A 26,512-nucleotide genomic window follows, 5' to 3' on the forward strand; every position below is an offset into this window, starting at 1 on the left:
TAGCACAGTTTTCCCAGCTGCATGTGCTCGGAACGTCTCTGCCTGTTCACCTCAAGTCTCATCTAAGATGATGCATTCCTTTTGGAGACAAAGCTTCCGGTCAACTTTCATAAGCCTCTGCCCTCCTTCACTCAGCTTTCACTTTCTGACTTGATGAAGGAGCTTTTTCCCTTATGAAAGATGATATGTAAATGAAAATTACAAGTGCATTATCATCACTGTCGGCTTGGCAAAGGAAAAAGGTTGGTTTTACATCAGCATGACAATGGATACGCCAGGAATAGACAGTCATACAATATCAGTGCCTGATAGCGCTTTCATTTCGACAGTCTATTTTAAGCATAATAATTTCTGTCTTCTCTGCTTCCTGCTCTTCCATTCTAAACTTGATGTATTTTTATTGTACGATTATGAAAACACAGCCCCAAGCTGGGACATTTTTTGTTTTTTCATTCACATTTTGTGCAATGTTTTTAAAATTCAAACTAAATTCTGGGCAAATAATGGAACTTTTTTCAATGTTCCTACTAAGGAAAGATGTTGAATTGCTAGGAAATGGGGACTATTATTGCATATTTATCACAATATACTCCTAAATGAGACATATAAATCTCTACTGTTAGTCATCCCCAATAATCAGTGTACGTTAACTTTAACCTTCAAAAGGGACCCTCGGTCTAACATTTCTATTCCCTGTTATTGTATTGCATAAAGAACAAGCTGTTCACATTGACTTGACATGATGCAGAGAGGCATGTTCTTTCTTTTGGGCTGGACAGCTCTGGCCTGTATGTTCATTGGTTATAATCATCAAGCTATTAAAGTCAACTTCTTTGAGGTACTATGTACTGTTGAAACACAATACCACCTGAAAACAAATTGCTTAAATGTTTCTTGGATGGAAACCAAAGATGTAGCAAAGCAAGCAGTTCTTTGAATACAGCCAGCTGTATGCTGTAGTGTACAATGCATATAAAATACTGCTAACATCTTTCACAGAACAATAAAATGCAAAATCAAACTGTTCTGAACAGGTTTACAATGCACATCTGCTTTAATATGCCTGTCATTTCTGTATTATCAACTGTTTAATATGATATTTTCATAAAGTTGCTAACATTTATAATAAACATTGCTGCAGGGTGAATATAAACACTAATATAGAATAGGCAGAAATGCAATTACCCATTTTTAACCATGCTTGTTTCCAAAGCTCTTTGTTTACATGGTGTCCCTTTATGTTTGAAGAATGCCAAACTCCAAAATAGGAATGAAGAAGGCCTTTCTGAATGTAATCATCATTCATTTTTAATCAGGCATTCTGTTCACTTATACTGCAACAATAACCTGCAGCATGAATTTGTGACTAACATCTGCCAACAACATTGGCGAATTAAAAACAATGCTTACTACAAAGCTAGTTTACATGTTTCAGGGAGTTTGAGGTATTATCACTAGACCAATAATCAAGGGGCCCAGGCTAACGGCCTGGGATCAGGAATTTAAAAATCCCACCAAGACATTTGGTGGACTTTAAATTAATAACCTGGAATTGAAAGCTAGTTTCAATGACAGTGACCATGAAACTACATATAATAAGCCCAATTTGTTTCTTAATATCCTTTAAGGAAGGAAATTTTCCATTCTTGCTCTCAGCAATCTCAGATTCTCTCTCCTCTTAAGTGGCTCAGAAAGCTAAACAATTCAAGGGCAATTGGGAATGTGAGACAAGTGATGTCTTTGTCAGCCACACCCATATCCTATAAAAGATTAAAGAAGGAAAGTACAGGTTTGTGCACTAAATGCTAACACAAGTACTTTGGTAGTTACAAAAGCTGAAATAAGACAGCATTTCCTCAGCTTTTGAAAAGGTCAAACACTTATTCAACTTTTCCAATGTGAAATTTGTATAAAGTTAGAGATGGGAGTCTAACACTGATCTTCCAGTACGTGCTCTCTGTAAGAATGACTTTCAGATGTGAAAATGAAATTTATTCAAATTTCTCCGTGGTTCCAAACAAGTCCAAGTCTAGAATTTAGAGTGCTCTAGTCTATCCAGATGCTGAGTAACATTTTCAGAATTTACTTCTGGTGCCTTATAGAATTGTGCAAGTCTTAAGAGCTCACAATGTTTAACTCTCCTGACATGAACAAGAGTCAAGTCGATATTTCAAAGGAGTTTTGTAATTAGAAATAAATGACTTGGACTTGTCAAGGGATTGTGTCTAAAATTATCTCTAACCCTTTGAGTTCTGTAGTAGGTTACAAAATAGCCACATAATATTGTAGAGAGGTTGGCTTTAAATCTATTTCAGGCAGTAATTAGTTAAAAGTAATTTTGGAGCATAAAAGTCTGCATGAAGCTGCAAGTGAAGTCCTATAAATGTCTCACAAAAAAAAGGTCTTTCCTAAGTTTTCCACTGATTCATTGCTAATTCAGTGTGTAGTGTGGTATTGAGTCAAACAGACCGGTAACAGAGAATAATGAATCTTACCACACAGGAAGAGAGCATTCAAACCACCTTGTCTGTGCTAGCTCTTCAAAAGAGAGAGAATTATCTAATTAGCCTTTTGCATGTTCTCTTCGCCCATTTTCCTGTCATTTATTTTCTTGAGTTTAAATTCCCACTTCCTGATAAGTTAACTGATATTAGCTAAGGCAATGGATCTGGGTTAGCTGCAGTATTTTACAGCCTGAGTTAGGAAAGACCAAAGGATCAACTGGCTTTTTACGGTCTTTGGTCTAAAAGGACATCTGTCAAAGCTGGGAAGAGCAGAAACAGGACTTCATTGTCTATAAGTAGTTACTAACTAACACTGCATCCTAATTCAGTCATATAGAATGACCAATTAAAAAACAGCAGGAAGGAAAATGGCCTCCAGGGAACTCTACAATAGGAATAAATCAAGGAAGGGGAAGTTCTAAAAACAAAAAAAGTTAACAAGCAGAACTTTACCAATGAGTTCAATGTTTTATGAAGGGTATCAAAGAATTTGGAGATAAAAACATGAAAGCAGAGCTGAGGTAGATGAATGTAATGATTAATGGTGCAGGTTCAAGAAGCTGTATGGTCTATTGTTGATCCTATTTAATGCGCTGTGTTCTTGTAATACCCAGCTGAACAAGCAGAAGGTTCATGCTGTCAAGGATAAAACTGCTTTGACCCTCTCCACAACAAGCATATCATGCTGCCAACACATTTAAACAATGTGGAGTATTTTCCTCCAATTGGTAATGCTAGCACTGGAAAAAAAACGATAGTGTCTGTACGCTATTTACAGTTATGTCAACCTTTGTGGATAGGTCTAATTTGCTTCAGTAAAATTTTATTCAAATGTCCATCACTCGGATATCTGGGATTGGTTTCCCCATGGCTTTTGTAATTCAATTCACGATTCAATTATCATCCAAAGAGGAAAGAAAGGGTGCCTGTACTTCAGCCATCTAAATGCTGCTTTTGTGAAAATGACACAAGATCAGCACATAGCCACAACCTTCTGACGCTTCACAAAGTAACCAATATATTGGCTGCTCAGTCAGTCCAAACCCAAATATTAGCATTATAGGCAGTATGCAAAAGGAGACAATACCACCAGAGAACAAAATGCAGCTGTTAAATTATTTGAAATACAGTCACAATTTCCACTTAGGATAAATGCTGATATGCCCCAGCAACAGCCACTTCTGTTTATCTAAACTTTATTATAGCCATGGGTGCATAATTTCCATGCCAGTGGTTGACCAGTTGGAGAATTTGATGATCATGACATTTTTTCTTAAAAAATCACAAAACGCCAGGTTTATAACCTCAGTAACCAAGTGGAAGAAATATTTTATGAGAAACTGAACAGACTGCTGTCACAGAAATTTTGTTCCTCCATTAAAAACTACGCATATTTGGATGTACAGTCCATGTTAACCTGGTTCTAACTGGTTAAACTGAGATTATAAAGCATTTTCTTCAATCATTAGAGGCCTGAGTAAATTCTAAGTGGTCTGTAGAAAGGCTGGGCTGCAAAAAGAGTGTCAAATTTTGTAACAGGGAGCTTTAAATTAGCACTTTATTCTAACTTGCTTACAACAGGCAATCTGTCTGTAATCATGTAGTTTTGGACAAGTAAATTGCTGTAGGAAAAAGCAATCTTGTCTCATCGCACCTGCGATGGGTTATCAGATTCAAAAGCCTCAGGCAACAGTGTCATTGCCTCCACCTGCAGAAATATCCACAGAATGTGCACCAGAATCATACAAGAAGCAACATGTATTTAGAAAAATAGTGCCACCAGTGTAATTTTTAACTCATTATCTTACTAATCACAATTCAAATACTGGCAATGGACTTAAAAGGAACTGAAGATGCTGGAGAATTCATGATAACCAGGTGTAGAGCTGGATGAACACAGCAGGCCAAGCAGCATCTTAGGAGCAGAAAAGCTGACATTTCGGGCTTAGACCCTTCTTTAGAAAATCTTTTCTGAAGAAGGGTCTAGGCCCGAAACATCTGCTTTTCTGCTCCTAAGATGCTGCTTGGCCTGCTGAGTTCATCCAGCTGTACACTTTTGTTATCTTGCCAATGGAGTTGTTCATTGTACAGGTACCCAGCTACTTTTGAGTTAAATGTATATTTTAGTAATAATAAATATTACAGTTGCCAAGATGCCTCCCAGTATAGTGATGTTATTTCAGGCTACTTAATTTGGAGACTTCCAGTTCCAAACAGTCATAACTACCATTACCATCCAAATCACTTCTATTATCTGCTGCAACCTAATTTGACTTGCAACGTGAATTTCACAATTAATATGGATAGCAATTAGAATTTAAAACACTAGATGGGATCAGTCACATGCATTAAAATAAATGGCACTTTATCACATTTTCACAATTTAGTCACAGTGTGCAAACATCAGAGGCAATGGGAGTCGTTAGTTATTCAATGCACATGATCACAGCATATTGTTGTGATACTCCAAAATGATTGAGGGACTATATAGTAATGTGTAGTTATAATGTACAATTTTGATTAGACATCACTCTATCATCCGCTACCAATGCAACAATGCATCATTCCACAGCACAAAGAGACTGAGCGAAATACACAGTCTCATCTTCTATACTTGTGCGTAAAAAGACAATTACTTGAAAACTCTGGGAAACTACCAAGACACAACCATATTGAGAATTTGCAATTGAAGGGGATAGGGGTTCTTGTTTACAACAATTAATCCCTTAATGATTAATTCTGCACCATCCTGATGGAATCGCAAGCTGCATTGTAGACACATCACATTGGTCAAAGCTCCTTGTACAAGTGGCTGGATTAAACAGTTAACTAGCAGCAGCATACATGGACAACTTAACACTTTACACTAAGGTGTTTATCTGTACATATCAGCGAGCTTTAATAATTGTATGTTTGATTCCTCGAGGGTATAATTTACACATTTAGTGTCTTATGCAAAGAAGAATGGTTATAAGCATTGCTTCATGAGGTGATATGCCCTACTGCAGACAAAACCGACCTCACTAGTATAGGTGGCTACCTTTATCCATGTCTGCCTGGTAAACCTCACCAGAAGTCATCTTCAAGATACAGGAAAGCGTGCAGCTCTCCTGTCCGCAACCTTAATCAAGGCCACCCAGGGATGGCTGCCGAAACTACCAGGGGTCCTTTGCTCTCTCTGCCCATGCATTTTTTAATGCAAACCCCTTCATGGCTGCCGTTGGCATTTAAATTACCTCACTGTATACACGCAATCCCTCATCCACATCCAACACATCCTACTGGGTACCACACCTGGCGCTTCAGTGGCTGTGCTTCTAGAAATCATGTCATGGCACTGACAGGGTCATCAGCTGGAAATGTTCTGGGCATCCAGTTCCTGGTCAGAATGAAAAGGTGTCCCACTTCCTCCAATATTTTATAAATAAATAAGCTCAAAAGTACTACGTATTCAGAACAGATTGCAGAAAAGGATCAAGTTGCATCAGTGCTATCCTGCTGACTACCAGATGTATTGTATCCATCCTGTGGTCAGGAGGAGACATTTGAACTTTTTAATAATGAAATGTGCTGTTCATGAGGGGCCTTAGCAGTCTTACTATCAATTGAGGATTCAAATCCATGTTGTGTCAGTCATCTGAAGAGAGAATTCAAAAGCGAAATGTAATTTTTTTGTGACTTAATGGCTGCCAAGATATCAGACATCAATCCAATGCCACAGCAGAACACGAGACAACAAAGTGTGGGGCTGGATGAACACAGCAGGCCAAGCAGCATCTCAGGAGCACAAAAGCTAATGTTTCAAGCCTAGACGCTTCATTAGAAAAGGGGGATGGGGAGAGGGTTCGGAAATAAATAGGGAAAGAGGAGGCGGCGGATCGAAGATGGATGGAGGAGAAGATAGGTGGAGAGGTGAGTATAGGTGGAAGGTAGGAAGGGGATAGGTCAGTCCGGGGAGGACGGGCAGGTCAAGGGGGTGGGATGAGGTTAGTAGGTAGAAAATGGAGGTGCGGCTTGAGGTGGGACAAGGGGATGGGTGAGAGGAAGAATAGGTTAGGGAGGCGGGGACAAGCTGGGCTGGTTTTGGGATGCAGTGGGGGGAGGGGACGAACTGGGCTGGTTTTGGGATGCAGTGGGGGAAGGGGAGATTTTGAAGCTTGTGAAGTCCACACTGATACCATTGGGCTGCAGGGTTCCCAAGGGGAATATGAGTTGCTGTTCCTGCAACCTTCGGGCGGCATCGTTGTGGACTGCAGGAGGCGCAGGATGGACATGTCGTCTAAGGAATGGGAGGGAGAGTTGAAATGGTTCGCGACTGGGAGGTGCAGTTGTTTATTGCGAACCAAGTGGAGGTGTTCTGCAAAGCGGTCCCCAAGCCTCCGCTTGCAGAATATGTCTGGTGTCCTCCAGGAGTGTTAATGATCGCTCGATCTATTGAGACAGTAAAAAGGAGAAGGCTAGAAATATTTCATTTAGTAACAGAAAACCCACAAACTACTATTTTTCAGGGCAGAATGATCCTAGTTAAAGAAGCTCCATTTGAAAATGCTCTGGGCTAATGTGTTTAAAAGTATATATTTCTGGGTTCCATTCGCTTTGATGTTTGCCACCAATATCAACGTTATGGCTGCCATTTGAGAGGTGTGACATGAAGGGAGAGGAAAAGTGCACGTGACATCAGGCAAAAAGCTCACAATGTGATTTTTCAGTTGTTTGGTTTGCAGACTGAAGCATGTTAATGGGGTTCTGAGCACAGTAAACATCTCAGTAAATTGCCCAAACACACACAAACAAATGAATGGTCCAAAAGACCAAGGTGTTTTATTTTAACCTTTAGTGGTAAAAATCTACTTGGATCCATACCAACACAATGTAGGCCTGTGCCGATTAACAGATTAAAATGGACACATCTGCTTCATTTACATAGGAAACACAAAAATGCTTTTATCCTCCAACTCATGAGCCCAAGAATCAAATATCTCAGAAAAATGTAATCTCGGCAAGTTTCAACTTGTTTGGCAGAATACTTTGACGGATAACATTCGGCACGGAGAACAAGGAATTTTATTTTGAATGCCAATTGCCAATAAATAGTCATTTCTGCTGAGGCACGATGGTGCAGGTGGCAACAGCAAGCAATATCTCACCCAAGCAACCGCTTATTCACCTCTGCGGCGAGACAGATTTGGGCAAGCTTGTTAGGGCATCATATCATTGCCAACCCTAAACGTCCTTGCTGAGTATCCGTTCGTGCACCATTTCCAGAAGCTGTCACGATCTGGACTCATACTTGAATTAATTTCTTTTGACTGACAAATCAGCAATCCTGGAAAATTATCCAGTTTAAGCCAGTATCTTTAAGAGTAAAACAACAAGGAAAGGAAGATAAGATTTTCAAAGTCAAAATCAACTCCACTGTTCAAATATTTGGATAGGTTTCAAAAATGTCTTTTGAAGTACTGGCAATACCTATTATATTTTGAAAACATTGACCTCAAAATGCATTGAAAATTCCTTTTTGGTCCGGCAAGATCTCTGGAAAAACAAGCCTTGTATAACTCTCAACATGTACCAGTGTATAAATTAGCCTGCAGTGGGCACAATAAATCCTTTGAATTCCTTGACACAATCACATCAGAATGGCAAAGCATCTCAGTAATTAATATTGATAATGAATAACGTCAGAAATCACACAACACCAGGTTATAGTCCAACAGGTTTATTTGAAAACAAAAGCTTTCGGAGCCTCAGTCCTTCTTCAGGTGTTAGTGAGAGAGGTGGCATCAGACAGAGTTTATAAGTAAAAGGTCAAAGGGTCACACAACTGATGTGGATGTATTAAACAAACCTAAGATGCTGTTAAATCTTTTATCAGTTAGAAGGTTTTAATTGATTGACATGCAGATGTAAATGCCCGAATTCCTTTTGAGTCACTGCCATGAGAGAACTAAAGGTTTTATCAGCGTAAAGAGAAGGTGCCATTTTAGGTCAAACAATGAATGTTAGGTGCAAGGCCTTGTTTAGAATCTGGTCATCTTTTGGCTTGGAGTCAGGCTGATTTTATTTCTGAAGTAGGAATTTACAAAACATCACATTGTCTGACTGTCTATAAATTGTGTGCTATTTGAACAAAATAGAATGTGTCCAAAGACAGGGAGAGATGGGGCGTGAGAGAGAGACCGGGAGTGTGAGTGTGAGTGTGAGTGTGTGAGAGAGAGAGGGAGAGACAGAGAGAGAGGTGGAGAGAGAGAGAGAGAGAGAGAGACAGAGAGGGGGAATATGTGTTTGCGTGAGAGAGAGAAAGACACAGAGGAAGAAAGAATGTATAGTGTGGTGAGGTCACCTGTAGTGTAACATGAACCCAAGATCCTGGTTGAGGCCATCCTCATGTGCACCGAATTTGGCTATCAGCCTCTGCTCAGCAACTCTGCATTGTTGTGTATTTTGAAGGCCACCTTGGAGGACGTTTACCCAAAGATGAGGCCAAATAACTTTGACCCGCTGAAGTGTATCCCCACTGGGACAGAACGTCCCTCCTTGGCGATAGTTGTGCAGTGTCTGTCCATCCTCATCAGTTGTGTGACCCTTTGATCTTTTACTTATAAATTCTGTGTCTGATGCTACCTCTCTCACCAACACCTCAAGAAGCAGTGAGGCTCCAACAGCTTGTGATTTCAAGTAAACCTGTTGGGCTATAACCTGGTGGGTGTGATTTCTGACCTTGTCTACCCCAGTGCAACACTGGCACCTCCACACCAGGAAAATGAATAATTGTGAACTGTGTTGCATTCCCCTACATTGGCCACCCGATGGCTCTGCAACAGCCTATGCTTCCAGCTACCCATGACCAAAGGTGAATGGTGAGGACCAACCTCAGAATACTGACAACACTTCTGAGAAAGTGAAAGCTGACCCAACTCCACAACATGACAAGGGGGAAGCACTGTGGTGTCCTTTTGTGTAACTGTGGCCTTTACACAAAGTTTCCAGCATTCCTCAGTGCCTTGATACTTATCTGCTGATTTTCACTACTCAGTTCACATTTCAAGTGCACTGAAACAGGAGAAAATGTAAACCATTCAACTCCGCTGAACTTCTGTTTTTGCTCGATAGTAAACAAACATTTCTGACCTGCCAAAAGGACAAGGTAGTTCTGAACTCTCCCCCCGCCAAAAATGTGCAAATACACAAGACCACTTCAAACCATGTCTGCTTCGGCACATCTCCATTCCCCGATTCATTCATTCCTCAATTCTAATTCCTGCTTGACCAAAAGAGCTGCAATTGGTCTCAATTATGCACAGTGCCACAAATAAATGGCTTGGTGAATGAAAACTGTTTCAGCAGCTGTTTACTATATACATTCAATCTGACTGCATTAGATAAATATTTATCAAAGCATGCATTACTTCAAAATAGTGGCCCAAGATCGATCGAACCAGATAGCGCAGACCTATCCCCAGTTTAACATCTTGTCTGAAAAACTCAGCGTCTGAAAGTACAGCACTCCCTCCGTATTGTACCCGAACATCCGTTTAGATTTTGTGCTCAAATACCTTGAAGGAGACTTAAAACCACAATTTTCTTCCTGAGCAGCAAAGTTACTATGACTGGAGCATGGTTAGCAACTTCTTAAACCTGGCTTACTGCAGAGAGGCTGGGTAAGCCCCCTTCAGAGAATATAATGTCAATAAGTGGATTTTCCACCTCGGGTACTCAATATTAACATGAGTTTTCCCATACTAGAAAATAGATTAGCGAAAATTCAGATGGATAGATCTAACAACGAGATTGCAATAAATTGATTACAATGTGATGATTCACATTATTGTTATTTCTCTATGATAAATGAAGGAAGCCAAAGTTTTTTTTGAACATAACCATATAATTCAGTGGATCTCAAGCTTTTCTGATCAATAGGCCCCATATCAAATGAATTCATTATCACATGCCCAGTTCATCTAAATTTATACTAAAAAGAAATCACAGCACATTTAGGTTTCTAAATGTGAAGTCCAATGTCCTGTCAAAGCTTTGCGTGTAATTTTGTTAAGGCTGTCTGACAGTAAGCCCTGATGTGATTAGTCCTGTGATGATTTTTTTTAATCATCCCTTTCGTGGGAAGACAATCTTACATGTCAGCAACATGTCTGTTGAAGATTCCAGAACAATTCTAAAGAAGCATCAGTGGTTTTGAAACATTAACTCTGTTTCCTCTCCACAGAGGCTACCAGGTCTATCGAGTTTCTCTAGCAATTTCTGCTTCTGTTTCAACTACACAGGTCTCAGGTTCAACCATATTTTAAGGACTCTAAAAACACTGTGTTCCAATAGGCCTCAGCCTTCTGTTGCCATTCCATTCTGATTACTTCTGACCCTGGGGGTTTTGACATGAATCACTTCCTCACCATATGTGCCTCATATGCAAAGACTTTTTTTTTCCATATAGCCGTTGGTCCCCATTATTCTATTTGTTTGAAGCTGTGAAGTACTTAACAATTCCTTAAATGGTAAAGCAGTTTCATTGCTGGAGAATGGTGCTCTCAAGCCGCATTTTCTTCATAAAGTGCAACTCTGCTTTAAGTTCCACAGCTGGCTGAGCATACCAGACACAAAACTGGTGACAAAAAAAAACTTGCTTATATATAATCCTCAACAAACTCAGGAAGATTGCAAATCAATCTCTTAAACTACATTAACTCATGCCTGTTCTTGCCACTTTAAAGTAGATTATTAATAAGAGGTAGCATTACCATAAACATGGCCAGCTTGAGTTGGACCTCTTTTCTTCTGCAAATTGTTAAGGTAGGGATTGGGAATCAGAGATCCTGAAATCACAACCAGATTTCCTTGAATCTTGTTGCTGGTATCTACACAGTAGATTCCATGAATACAGTGGTAAGTAGTGAGATATCAAGCTAGTCTTCTCTTTTGCACACAGTGATCTGTTGGTTAACTGCAAAAATTGAGAGAAATGGACTGGTTTATCTTAGTTTCATGGAAGTTATGCCAAAATCTGCACTGTTTGTTTTGTGAATCTTGCAAATGGATTCTTTACAGAAATTTCCCTTGAATGCAATACTGCAATGTAACAAGTGGAAATGAGGATAGATAATTGAAGCTCAAGAAACACAGGGAACATCTGCCATTCTTCAAGTTCCTCTTCATTTGTTTTGAAAATGAAAGTTTGAAGCCATCAAACTGCCAATTAAGTCCATTAAGTACTTTATAATAAAGCAGATAGAATTACGAAAGCTTCATTTTGTTTAAAATGCAACAGATTCTGATACAAGCAACAAGGATTTCATAGAATAGAATCCCTACGGTGTGGAAACAGACCCTTCGGCCCAACAAGCCCACAGCAACACACAGAGCATCCCATCCAGGCCCATCCCCCTAATCTACACATCCCTGAACACTACGGGCAATTGGCTGACAACTCGAGACTTCAACAGTGAGGCCTTCAATTCACTGAGAAGCTCAGCAGTCAGCACCTAACTGAACTGGATTTGATTGATTTTCTTGTTGGTGGGACTGTGCATCAGTGGTCAGTAAGCTCACCCGGGCACAAACCTAGTCTGCAAAGTGTTAAATCACAGCCCACAGCGTGGCTGCAAATTTACATTCCCCTGTCAAAACGGGAGGCTGCGTATTATGGCAAGTTAGACTCTTCGCCACCATCAAGATAGCCCACTGGATCAAGTGGTCATTTAACCAGTCACCCAACAGGCATTTTGGTGGATCATTTCCGAGGATGTCCTGTCCACCTGACACTGCCAACCAGTCAGCGGTTGACAGCTGTGATGAGTAAGAGTGCCACTTAAAGGCGGAGGCTGCTGGCGGCACAGCAATGGCAAAGACCAGGAGCACTTTATTGTAATTTTCTCAAAAACGTAGTGGAAAGAATGTTCAGCTCTGCATAAATGGTCAAATAACAAGTTCAACTTTGAATGAAGCTCTGACTTGTAATTAATTATGTCTCATCAATTCTACTTTTAAAGTTTCTACCAATTTTTTTTCGAATTTCCAGAGGTACAAAAGCAAGTCCAAAACACTTGACAATTCAACTGTAACAGAATGCCCTTTGTTCATAGTTTAGGGCACAGACTGTTTCTAGTGGTGGACCAAAGATTAGGCGCACACAAGAGATCAGAGGCGGGCAGTTTGTTTCTTTTGGGGCAGGAGTGGCGATGGTGGGGTGGCTGCAGGACCAGAGATGTTTACAGAGATAAGGAGGAGGAATTTAAAAATAAGGGCGAGTTTGTTTACACTCCTAAGGCCTTGCCAGACCAGGAACCAAGAGGTCACCAAGCACATAGCTCAGAAGTGAGAAGGATTTGGTGCAGGTTTCCTGCACAATTCGAAGAGAGTTTGCAACGGTCGTAAAAGTTTATGGAGCGTGGCCAGGGAAGCACAAAAGTAGTCAAGTCTTCCAGTAACCAGAATGACGACGGGGCTTTCAGGGGACATGCTGAAGTAGTTGGAGTTGGATGATAAATATAAATGTAGAGGTAGAAAGAGACAATTTTTGTGTGAGAGAGAGGATGTATGGAAACAGAACTTTTTTTTTGAAAAACCCAAGTCCGTTAAATGGAACGCAAACTGTGAATTCGGACTCAGAAATAAACTTAAAATCTGTCGCCTCACAGCATCACCCACCACCCCACCTCCTCCTCCCCGCGCGCCCCCCTCCCCCGCAAAAACCCTGTAACAACCAAAGTTAGATCTGCTCCATGTCAACTTTTGCCTGACAGCTGTAGCAACTGGTCAACACAAAATATAAACGTAGCTCAATGCTAAATGAAACAAAACTCACATCTTACACAAAAAAAAGCTCAATTTTTTAAAAATTCTCAAATTGTCCATCAGGTCATCCAAATGTCATGACTGCCTTAAAAAAAACACAGCCAATACCCTCTGGAAAGAACAATCTTCACTGCAGAGAAGTTAGCACCATATTAAAGAATGCTGACCACAAGCCAAATTAACGTTCTGCTTTCTACTTAATATTAACCTATCTGCAGGATTAGAATTGACCATCTACCACAGAAAGCTCTCCAAATAATTTAAACTGCCAGTATAAAACTCCACATTTCAGAGTTGGGTGTGGAAAATGTTTAACAGATGAATCACCTGGCTTAACACAAGCATACCTGGGTTATCTGTGTGGCCATTCATTCATATCTCACAAATACACATCCAACTTTATCTGTTTTACCCAACTGCCATTTCAACACTCCAAGCGGTTTTCAAATCTTACTTCTGCTGTGAAAACACAAGCATGCAGTATCAACTCTTAAATGCCAACAGGGATTTAGCATGGCAAAACAGGACATGATAAACAGGATTTAGCATGGTGCACCCAGCTAAACCATCTGATCTTACATTCATTCTCCTTCTTCCCCTGGTAATTCCCACCCTGCTTCCTGGGTGGTGTGTGTGGTTGCAGGGAGGGGTGTGGGGAAGTAGGAATCAAAATGCTGTCTAGTTAACACCTTCTTTCAAATATATTGCTTCTGACTTTGTACTTGGCTTGGAATCAGTGCATGGGGAAAGATTAGGGGAGTTCATAACTGCGGGTACGAGTCAAGCTCAGGCAGATTGATGGGCACACTATGATAAATCAGCCTTCAGTTAAAGAAACGTGCTTGATTTTATTTTGACCCTTTCTGTAACGCTGGTTAAGCTCCAACTGGAGCACTGTTTGATATACAGGTTATCACACTTTGAGAGTAATGTCAAGCTGTTAGGAGTGCAGAGGACATGTAATAATACAGTACTAGAAATGAGGAACTTCAGTAATGTGGAAACACTGGAGAAGCTGAGATTGTTCTCCTCGGAGCAGAGATTAAAGGGACATTGGATAGAGATGTTCAAAATTATTAAAAAGCTTTTGATAGTCCAGAAGAGTCACTAAACAGAGGACACTGATTTAATGCAGTCAGTAAAAAAGCCATAGGTAATGAGGGAAAAAAGAAGAGTGGCAATTTATGATGATCCAGACTGCAATGTCTAAATGACTGGAGAGACAGATGGAGTAACAACTTTTAACTATGGAATTTGATAAATGTTTGGAGAATTAAACCAAAAAGTAAAATGCCAAAGTTCCCACTAAATTGCAAGATACTATGCAAGTTCCATGCTAACTAAAGCTCCTATGTGGCCAAGCATTCAAAAAAATACAAATTTAACAGGATCAACACCCTGAGAAGACTAGCTGAACACAACAACACTTCAAAAGGGACCATTGCAAGGGAGTGGGACTATATTTAAATAGTTTGAACAAAAAGCATGTATAAGCATAATGGGTGAATAGCCTCTTTTATGTTGTACCATCCTACGCGGTTGTCAGCGTTACATGATAACGAAAGAAACTTGCTTTTAAAACAGACATATCATACGTTGGATTTCCATTGACACTGATACAAGTTCCCCAAAATTCATCTCACCTCAACCCACATAGCGACTGGGCCATTGAGCAAAAAAACAATTCAAACAAGACTTCAATATAACACAGACCCACTAATTAAAGGATATTTACCTGTTATGAATGGCATGATTACAGGCTATGCTGGTCTAGACTGTTCTCAGCAGGTAACAATCAGATGAGTGTTCTTAAACATATGCTACAATTAGAGTATTTCAGAGGTTGTTTAAATGGCTTTACTGTTTCTACAGAGTTAAAAACCATTCGCAATGCATGCATTGTGAGAACATACTGGAGTAGGCACAATGGTAAAATCAAAAATAGATATTGCAAGGTCACTGCAATGTTACCCCAAAGAAAACCACATGTACTGTACTAAGTTTTTCAGCTGATCTTGTTTGTGAATTCCTCCAATTGTGCATTATACCTGCTAATAGCATCCTTTCACTTTACTGAACTAAGCATGTCCTGTCAGCACAATGTGTTCTGGGAGAGGGTTTTCTGCTGGTTAAAACTGGACACTGGGGAACCAGAGTTCTTAGTGACGTGAAAACATTTGGGTTTTGTCCACACAAAATAACATGTCCTATTCATCAAAATTTCAAAATATAACATGTATTTAACCATTAAAAGAACCTATATTGGCATATTAAAAAAACCAAAGAGGTATGTAGTTATCAAAACTCTAGTGAGACAAAAATTCCTAGTTTCCTGCCCCAAGATGAAAACAAAAGACAGCGGCAGAAGAGTAGGGTCTGGCACTGGTTTAGGTAATAATTTTTTTTTAAAAAGTACAGGATCACTGTTTTTACCAAAAGTGGAAGAGTTGCATTACAATGCAAGTTATATGCGTGTCCCGACTGAGATATTGGCAAATAGGCAAACTCTGAACATCAACAGTGTTTTGAGGCATTTTACTTTGTTAAAGATGGAAAATAAATAAATACAGGTTTTTTGTTATGTTGCAATGTCACAACTACCTGGAGGTCCTTATCTGAGGCACGCTTATGCCATGCAGTCTATTCAATTCAAAGTATTTTTTTTAATTCATTAATGGGAATGTGGACATCACTAACTGGGCCAACATTTATTGCCCAGCCCCTTTCCAACCACACGTCTGCTTGCCCAAGATAAAATAAAAATCCTTTAAACTTAACTATCACAGGGAACATAGACATGGATCTGCTGTTGCACATCCAGTGAAGAGTTCAGTCGAACTGGCTTTAGGTTGGGCGATTTTTCTTCCTCAAAGCACAGAGAATCTCCGGAATGCGTTTCCAAATTTCAGAGTGTGTAATAACATTCTGCACTCTTTCAAGAGGGCTTTGACTGGAGCAGAGATCACGTTACACAAAAGGAAAATGGATTAACAGCAATTTTAGACGAGCTGACATGATCCCCAGACTGGTTTTGAGACGGGAAATTTTGCAGAGGTCTCCTTTATTGGCAATGAAGTTCTTAGCTGCTGGATATTTGCCTGTTCAAGAGATCATGTGGCTATTCAGAAGAGCGAGCAGGAATCTAACAAGTGTCTCGCAATCCTCCAAACACCATGAATAAGTCTGCAACCTTGACTGACCATCAGATCTTTTCCTTCCTGCCATTTTCATATGTTTGTACTTCTACATAAGTGCTCCCATGGACGATAGGCAGAGAACTGAAGTGAGGGAAACAAGCATGGCCAACTTAATGTGGTGCTATCAGTTTTAGACCTCAATGTGCAATCACGCAAGAGAAACTTTCTCTGTTTAAATGCGCCAGTGCATTTGAGACATTTATATGCCTGTTACTTGGAAGAGCAGTCCTTCCACGCTGCCATTTCAGTAAAAATATAATCAATGGTCAGCTGCCTGGGTGAAATCATTTTTAATTTTATGAACAGCTGTTGCTGTTGATACTCTTTATGAGAGTGAGAGAAGAAGCCAAAAGCATCAAAATTAAGAGCTGTGTTCAGATTTACAGCTACTGGCAACTCTAACTGCAAGCAAGGCTTCATGAAACAAATGGACAATCTTTAACTAACTTCTTGTTAAATCTCTGCTTCATGATCATGGGATGCTAAGCAGACTAGGAAGGCAGTGGCAAGTAGGTGTCCTCAGGCTAGAAGTATATGGTGGGCTTGTGGCAGTGTGTTTGGACAACACATTTTGGCACTGTGGCACCAACAATAATATATGCCATCACACAGCAAACTGCACCAACATTTGCACACTCAAATTAACAATCAAACATTAAGTAAAATACATCCACCCACATCTCTTCAGGTTTTAGAGCAGGTGTTGTGCCACACAAGAGGTAGTCAAAGAACTGGGAGGAATTAAAAACCCTCCTTCATTGTTTGTGATATCTGTGAATACGAAATATGATCCTAATACAGAAAAGTGATCCTAGACTTCATAACAGATTGTTCATCAAGAGGTACCCACAGCTGAAAACACTTGTAAGAGACTTTTTAAAATGGTCAGCACTTTCTGTCACTCCTAATTGTAAATCTTAACTCTTCACCTCTTCAACTGAATTCCGTATGTTTCAACCACCTCAGATGCTTAACAGAATATTAGGGGAGACATTAAGTCACATAGAATTGCTTTATAGCTACACAGACTTAGAACGATGCCCCAGGTACACAGGGCCCTGGCCATTTCCTGTGTGGTATTGCATATAAACATAATTAAGGAAGAAAGACACAGGGCAGGTGGGTAATGCCCTTCGGCACTATCTATTCTGAAGAATCAATACAGTTTGTGTAGCACATACATTTCCGTCCCCTTCTATTTGCAAATTATCTATTCTAGTTACCACTGTGCAATACTTACAGTTGCTGATAACACCACCGAGAGGATCACCTTTGAAGTCAAACTCAATATCCATGTACTTGCCCTGTGAAATGGAAACATTCCATTGAAATGTGTTACAAATGCATATGAGATGATGTACAAGACACAATAGTGTGAACAAAAGATGTCAATAAAGGAAAAATAAGCGTGCCACTGTTTACGGTTTTCAACCAAATATAGCTTTCACTATCGTAACCTATCATTCCAGAATTAAGCCATTTACTGTTGATTTGAAAAAAAAGTACACAAAAGAAAGCTTGACTTTAACCTTTACTTGAAAGTTTTCACCTAATTTGGACAAGGTTCACATTTCACTCCATGGTGTCTTAGAGATGCTACAGCAGGGCATTTATATTGCTGCCTTGTAATGTCTGCCTGTTAACCTTTGACCCAGCCCCTTATCACTGGGAGAAGCTTATAACACAACCCCAGGAGGCAACAGATAACAAAAGGTGGTTTCTGAACACATGCCTTCTGCATACAGCAGTTCCATATCAAAGAGACACTGTCAAACGTTTCATAGGTCACAAGTCAAAACTTCCAAAAGGTGAAGTGGATAATCTGATATGATGTAAAACAGACTTTTTTTGTCAACAACACCTCTCGTACAGCAGACTCAACTTAACTCTCAGATTAAACTTAGTTTTAGGGGTACAAATTGCACTCAATCTTCTAATGAGTAGCAGATATTTTTCAAATTATAAAATGTTCAAGTTTTGGCTTACTACTGTAACAGCCAGCAGGGACAATTCTATATTGTCAGACATAATAGTTACTCACAAATCTTGAAGAATTGTCATTCCTCATAGTTTTGGCATTCCCAAAGGCTGGTGGAAAGAAACAAGGAAGAACTATATGTTAACCCGAAGTCTTTGCTTCTCCCACCACAGATCTAAAAATAATAAATTTAATCCTCATCCATTCTATCAGCAGGAAATGCTCTGCACGGTCTATTTAATAGCTTCTCCATAACGATTATAAACTCTTACAAGTTATTGTATTTTTTTTCATCATGACACAAACAGCATCTCTTTCCTTTGTAAAGAAATGTGAAATACTCATCACTTAGATCTCAGAGGCATTGTTGAGATATTACACGTTCAATTTGTTCCCTAAGAATCCCTACTGCTGAATACACCACCAGTACAGAAAGCTGGCATGGCCCCAGTACAGGCAAGGTACATTCAAGAATAGTGAAAGAAATGTGTGTGGAAATTGCACAGACACTGGCAATTATCTTTCGACCTTCCCTGGAACTCATGGGTGGTGTCAGAGGAATGGAAAATGCAAATATGATGGGCTTGTTCAAAAAAAATTGCAAGGAGGGTGGCACAGAGGCTCAGTGATTACCACTGCTGCCTCATAGCACTGGAGACCCAGATTCGATTGCACCCTTTGGGCAACTGTCTGTGTGGAGTTTGCACATTCTCCCTGATTCTGCGTGGGCCTGCTCCAGGTGCTCTGCTTTCCTCGCTCAGTCTAAAAATGTGCAGGTTAGGTAGATTAGCCATGGGAAATGCAGGGTTACAGGGATAGGCAAGGTCGTCAGGTCTGGGTGGGATGCTCATCAGAGGCAAGCACTCAATGGGCCAAATGGCCTGCTTCCATACTGTAGGTTTCCTAAGATTCTATAAGCCCATCAATTAGAAACTAGTTAGTTTCACTTCAGTAGTGGGGAAACCTCTTGAAATAATAATTTAGAATCGAATCAAGTCATATGAAAATGTGTGAATAAATTAGGAAGAGTTACAGGTTTATTTTTTAAATCAAATTTTTACTGTGTATGGGGCTATTACAAGACTTTGGGATTTTCTTTTGTCAGCAGATAGCCTTTTCCCATAATCCCTCTTTGCTTCTCTTATTTCCTTGTTCACCTCCTTATCAAGCTATTGTATTCAGTTTGATCCTCAATTGTATTTTTTATTTGACATTTGTCATAAGCACACTTTTCATTCCTGATTGTTCATCTCCATTTTCATCCAGCTAGGGGGTCGTTTGGCCTCCCATTCTCTTTTGAGGGAATACACCTCAATCAGCCTGAACCAACTCCTCTGTGAAGTTCTTCCAATGATCAGCTACAGTTTCTCCTGACAACATTCGGTGCCAGTCTATTCAGCCCAGTCTTGCTCTTGCCTCGAAGTCAGTTCTCCTTCCCAGCAGGCCAGTTTCTCATTCCTGTTCAAGGCTAATTTTAGTCCTTTCCCATATACTTTCCTGGTCATTCTAAACCTTATGCTACAACGAATACTGTCACTGATCACTACGTGGTGAGGAAATCACTTCTTAAATCTGTTTTGTAGTTTGAGGTTAATACTAACTGAAACAGTAAGTGAACGGAGAAAGAAACGGAAAAAAGCAACAGAATACAGTTAACACAACAAGAAACATAAACTGAAGTTTATAAACCTAAAGTCCCAGCAAATATAACCATTGAAAGGTATAAATGGACACAGACCAATCCAAGAAGAGTAATAGCTGACAATAATGATGAACTACAAGCCAATGGCAAGATCCAGAAGCTGAGAATATGCTGCTGGAAGGTGACATTGGTGGATCAACAGCATCCAAACAGAGCTGAACACGTTCTGCAGGCATATGCTAAAGACTATGCCGGTGGAACTTGGGTTCCTCGTGCCCTGTCGTCAGGTGGGGATCAGACCAGCTGCAAGGAGGAAAGAAGCTGAGATTCTTCACAACGAAGACTCAGCTTGAGGAATTTTTGGCAGTGTGATCACCAAAATCTGAGTGAATTGCTGAGTCATTTTGTGAAATTGTATTTGCTATTTAATACATAATTTGCAGCTTAGATTCCATCACATTTTGTCAGTTTTAAATGCATACCTGACTTATATTATTCCTGAATGTTGGCATATAGGATACATAATAATTAGTGTTTACTTTATTGGCCCTTGTGCAGTTAAAAACTCTTCCATTTTAAACAAAGGAATTGTGTAATTTTCATTCAGAAACTAACAGTTTTCAAATTTTGTCTGATTTTTAAAATGTGTTTCCAGTCTCTGCAGTCGGAAGAAACAATATCATACACAAATAGAAATGTACAAACATACGTAGATATAAATAGGCACTTTTGAATATATTTTAAAACCTGTGGGTACAGTTTGGAGTTTCAATTGATCACAGTCAGGGCGACAGCTGGTGCCAACTACAATTTGACTCAGTGGGGATATTTTTAAATTTATGGTTAAGGTCTTCCAAACTATTTTTCCAATTAACCTTGCTTCCCAAATGTTCGCTTCCTATTGCTTGTGGTTCTAATGGGGTGAGAATAGAATAGAACCCCTACAGTGTGGAAATGGACCCTTCAGCCCAACAAGTCCACACTGAACCTCAGAGCATCCCACCCTGACCCATCCCCCTATAACCCACCTAATCTACACCTCCCTATACACTACGGGCAATTTTAGCATGGCCAATTCACCTCACCTGCACATCTTTGGACTATGGGAGGAAACCAGAGCACCCAGAGGAAACCCACACAGACACAAGGAGAATGTGTAAACTCCACACAGACAGTCACCCGAGGCTGGATTCGAGCCTGGGTCCCTGGCGCTGTGCGAGGCTGCAGTGCTAACCACTAGGCGCCTATGAAGGCTAGCTACCTTCAGACCACAGGTTAAACCTAAGTGATACACTGGACACCTGAAAAATACTACGCTGGGTCATTCAGGGTCTGCAAACTCAGGGAAAATATCTCAGATGAAAGATGGTAGTCGCAGATAACCCATGAATGGAATTCAGCTTTAACCCAACATTTCTGACCACCTGCCATATCTAATGCAAGCCACAGGCTACACGCAGCACACAGCACTTTAAAAGAATGAAAATGAACATCAAGCAAACTTGGGTTACCATTTCATTCAAATTGCTTTAGCCCAGGAACTGTATTATCCACATTTAAAAAAGGTAAGGGACACACACACACACACACACACACACACACACACACACACACACACACACACACCCTAAACTTACCCTCAAGCACAGGGTTTGATTGCAGCAGCTGCTCCTTCACTTGATTGACCTCCGCTCCCTTGCCACAAACAGCAGCAACATAGGACATAACCAATTTACTGGCCTCTGCAAGGATTAGACACAAGAGATTTGTTAGCAAGATTACAATCTCTTTTGCACTACATTCAATTGACCCAATACACCTGACGTTCGGGTTCATTGGTAAATGCAATGAAATCCTGAATGTACATCATATCCAAAGCACCACGAATCTCGTGGTCAACGAAAGCCTGATCATACCAAAAGCACACTCAGCTATTTTTGCGTAAAACACTGGACACAGCATGCAAGTAAATCTTACCCTCATCCAAAGTGAGCATCCTATATATGCCTCGTATGAAATAGCGAGTGCAGCAAATCCAGCACCTGATCCACATTATCCAGACCCCTTCAAAGGGAAGTGAATTGGTAGCCTGGCCAAGAGGTCTAAACTGCTGGGCTCAAGTTCCAGTTTCTACAGAGATGTAACTTTGAATTGCACCATAGCCAGCTTTGAGCTGAAATTGGGTCCCCTTGTGGCACAGTGGCCATGTCCCAGTCTCTGGACTGGAAGGCCAGTGTCAAGTCCTATCTGCTCCAGATGTGTAACAACATCTGTGAACAGTCTGATTAGAAAAATAGGTTAAATGAACAAAAAGGGAAATAAAACAAGGGCAAGAGCCCATATTTATATTTGTCATGGCCATAATATCAGTCTGAGGCAGCCAACGGGGAACCTAACCCAATTTCAGACAAGACATTTTATAAGCTTCTTGGGACACAGGACATTGGTCTTTCAAAGTGGTCTGATTGTAAAATGAATGCAGTGAGGTCCAATTTCAAACTCCCTACATACCTCAATTTAACATCAGCTACATTTTGAGCTCAAACAGAAAGTATAGCCACTTGGTTGAAATGCATGAAGGTGGTTAGCTTCTGTGCTTCTTAAAAATTCATTCTGAGGATCTGGACATTGTTGGTCTTGTCAGCATTTTTGCCGATCCCTAGTTTCCCTTGAGAACGTGACGGTGACCTGCCGACTAGAACTACTGCAGTCAATTTGATACCCACAACGCTATTCAAGAGGGAGTGGTAGGATTTTCATCCAACGATAGTGAAGGAATAGGGATAAATTCCCATGTCAGGAACTTGTAGGTTGATGGGTTTGATGTCAAATGAATCTTGGTGAATTTCTGCAATGTTTCTTGTAGATACACACTGCTGCTACTGAGCATTGGTTGTGGAGGGAGTGGATGTCAGTGGATATGGTGCCAATCAAGAGGGGCTACCTTGTCCTGGATAGAATCAAGCTTTGAGTGTTGTTGGAACTACATCCACATGCAAGTGGGGAGTATTGCATTACATTCCTGACTTGTACCTTGTAGATGGTAGACAGGCTTTGGGAAATTAGGTGGTAAGTAAATCACAATGGTATTTCTAGTCTCCAACCTGTTCTTGTAACCACAGGGTATTTATATGGCAAGTCCTTTTCAGTTTCTGGTCAATGACAAACTCAGGATGTCGCTAGTGGAGGATTCAGTGATGATAATGCCATTGAATTACCAGGGGTCACGGTTAGATTGTCTCTTATTGGAGATTGTCATTGCCTGGTATTTGTGTGGCACAAATGTTACTTTCATGAAATCACATGGTGCAAGTCAAATTGACTGAAGCTTGGCAACAGTGATTCTGGAGTCCCCTAGAGAAGACAAAAGTGGATCATCCATTCTACAGTTCTGGCTGATGATTGTTGCAAATAGTTCAGCTTTATCTTTTGTACTGATGCACTGAGCTCACCCCTTATTTAGAATAGGAATAGCAGTGGAGCCTACTCCTCCAGTAAGTTGTTAAATTCTGCGACTGCTTATTGCCCTCATGGATACAGTGTCTAGAGTTGCTAGATCTATTTGAAATCTTTCCCATTCAGCATGGGGATAATGTCACACAACACAATGGAGGATAAGTGTGAAGTTAGGGCTTCAAGGTCAGTGCGGTGATCACTTTTACCAATATACTTATGGACAACTCCATCTGTGGCAGGCGGGTTATATATTTCCCAGGTCAAGAAGCAACGCGCTTTTCAGACTCCACCAGCTCTGTCCAAAGTGGATCTGTTGAACCATGCTTGGTGATGGACTTTGAAGTGCCCCACCAGCATACATTCTGCGCCCTTATCCTCCTTAATGCTTTCTCCATGTGTTGTTGAACATGGAAGAATACTGATTCATCAGTAGGGGGGTGGGTGGTAGGAGGTAATCAGGTGGTTTCCTTGCCCATGTTTGACCTGATGCCATGAGGCTTCACTAGATCGAGAATCAATTTTGAGGAGTCCCAGGGCAACGTTTTCGTGACTGTGGACCATTGTGCCACCACCTCTACTGGGTCTGTCCTGGCAGTGGGACAGGACATTGACAGGTGGATGCGCCTGGAATGCTGTTTGTACGGTATGATTCCACGAGTGTGACTGAGACAGGCTGTTATTTTGACGAGTGTGTGACAGCTCTCCCAGTTTGGGACTAGCCACCAGATGTTTATATGGTGAAGTTTGTCGGGTCATCTCAGCCACCTTCTCGTGCCTGGCATCTGATAAAGTTGGTGGCAGAGGGAAAGAGATTTTTCTGTTAGTTACCTAATAACTCCATAATTTCTTTATATTATTTTTCTATATCTTTAATCTGCTTTTAGTTCCATTGCAAAGTTACCTGGAGTTACATGTCTCAGTTATATTTGTAATCATGATGTTACCACTGTCTAGCCAGACCATACAGCTGCTGTCTCATTAGAAAGAGATGACTTGTGGTGGTTTAACCTGAGAGTTGCCATACCTTAAGTGAGGGTATAGGTTGAGGAGGAAAATCCTTCATGGTAACTTCAGCCAGTGCAGGAATGGAACCTACACACAACTGGCATCACCCTGCATGATTAAACTTGACATCCAGCCAGCTGAGCTACCTAATCCCCTTTTGAAATTATGAAAGGTGCATCAGCAGATGCTCCTGACATACATCAGTGTCCTACTTAAAGAATGACAGGAACTCTGACAAAAGCAATTTTGAAGTTTGAGCCAAGGCTGCAATGAGATCAGAAGCTGACAGGCCCTGATCAAACCCACACTGGGCATCACTGGACAGGTTATTGCTGAGCAAGCGCTGCTTGATAGCACTATTGATGGCACCTTCTATCACTTCACTGGTGATCGAGAGTACACTGATGTGGCAGTAATTGTCTGGGTTGTATTTGTCCTGTGTGTACAGAATGTACATGGGCAATTTTCTGTATTATCGGATAAATGCCAGTGTTGTAACTGTACTGGAAGAGCTTGACAGTACAGTAACATACTCTGGAAAACAAGTCTTCAGTGCTCTGGCCGAAATGTTGTTGGGGCTCAAAGCCTTCACAGTACAGGCACCTCCACTGTTTCTTGATATCATGTACAGTGAAGCAAATAGGCCAAAAAACTGGTATCTGTGATGCTGGGGACCACTACAGGCAGCCAAGATGGATCATCCAATTGGCACTTCTAGCTGAAGACTGCTAGGAATACTTCAGCCTTAATTTTTGCACTGATGTGTTGGTCTCCTGTGATTGAGGATGAGGATACTCATGGAGCCTCTTCCTCCAGAGAATTGTTTAATTGTCCACCATCATTCATGGCTGGATGTGGCAAGACTGCAGAGCTTAGATCTGATCTGTTGGCTGTGGGATTGCTTAGCTCTGTCTATCACTTGCTGCATTTGCTGTTTGGCATGCAAGTAGTCATTTGGTAGCTTCACCAGGTTGAGGCCTCGTCTTCAGGCATGCCTAGTGCTACTCCTGGCATGCCACCCTGTACTCTCCATCCAACCAGGATTGATTCCCTGACTTGATGGTAACGGTCTAGTGGGGAAAGATGCCAGACCATAAAGTTGCAGACTGTGCTGGAGTACATTCAGCTGCTATAGATGGCCCAAGAACCTCACAAATGCTCAGTCTTGACTTGCTAGATCTGTTAGAAATCGGTTCTATTTTGCATGATGATAAACGATGATGGAGGTTATTGTCAATGTGAAGATGGGACTTTGCTTCCACAAGGATTGTGCAGAGGTCACTCTTACTAACACTAATCACTGAATCCCTACAGCATGGAAGCAGGCCCTACAACCCATCAAGTCCATTGTTCAAAGACCCACCTCACTACCCTATTCAGGTAACTCTACACCCCTGGACACTATGGCCATGCTAAATTACCCTTTCAACCTAACCTGCACATCTCTGAACTGTGGAAGGAAACAAGAGCGCCAGTGGAAAGCCTATGCAGACACAGGGACATTTGTACAAAAATCCGCATGGACAGTTGCCTAAGGAATTGAACCTGGGTCCCTGGTGCCATGAGGCAGCAGCGCCAACCACTGAGCCACTGTGCCACCCACAAACACTGTTGCAGACAGACACATCTGCAGTCAGATTAATAAGGCAAGGTCAAGTATGTTCTTCTCTCATGTTGGTTCCCTCAACACCTGCTGCAGGTCCAGTTATTTACTTTAGGGCCAGACCGGGTCGATCAGCAGACATCGAAATCCCCCACATAAGAGTTCATTTTTTTCCCCTTGCCACCCTCAGTGCTTCTGTGTTATTGAGTGTATAGGAGTACAGATTCATCAGTAGAGGGAGAAAGGCATGTGGTAATCAGCAAGAGGTTTGCTTGTCCATGTTTAACCTGAAGCAATGAGACCTCACGGGATCTGAAGTTG

General features: G+C 40.9%; 1 protein-coding gene across 4 annotated transcripts in view; it reads right to left on the bottom strand.

The window, feature by feature from the left end:
- The window catches only part of myo1b (myosin IB), a 257,206-nt gene that overhangs the window by 102,542 nt on the left and 128,152 nt on the right, over window positions 1-26,512 (bottom strand). For all 4 annotated transcript variants that reach the window (XM_048534332.1, XM_048534330.1, XM_059647158.1 and 1 more), the window contains exons 5-7: window positions 21,765-21,869; window positions 18,549-18,595; window positions 17,748-17,811 (exon numbers count right to left, since the gene is read on the bottom strand). In XM_048534332.1, coding sequence (XP_048390289.1) covers window positions 17,748-17,811; window positions 18,549-18,595; window positions 21,765-21,869 — 216 coding nt within the window. The remainder of the gene's footprint in view (window positions 1-17,747; window positions 17,812-18,548; window positions 18,596-21,764; window positions 21,870-26,512) is intronic.

This window comes from Stegostoma tigrinum, chromosome 7 (genome assembly GCF_030684315.1).
Source record: "Stegostoma tigrinum isolate sSteTig4 chromosome 7, sSteTig4.hap1, whole genome shotgun sequence".
Classification (NCBI taxonomy): Eukaryota; Metazoa; Chordata; class Chondrichthyes; order Orectolobiformes; family Stegostomatidae; genus Stegostoma; species Stegostoma tigrinum.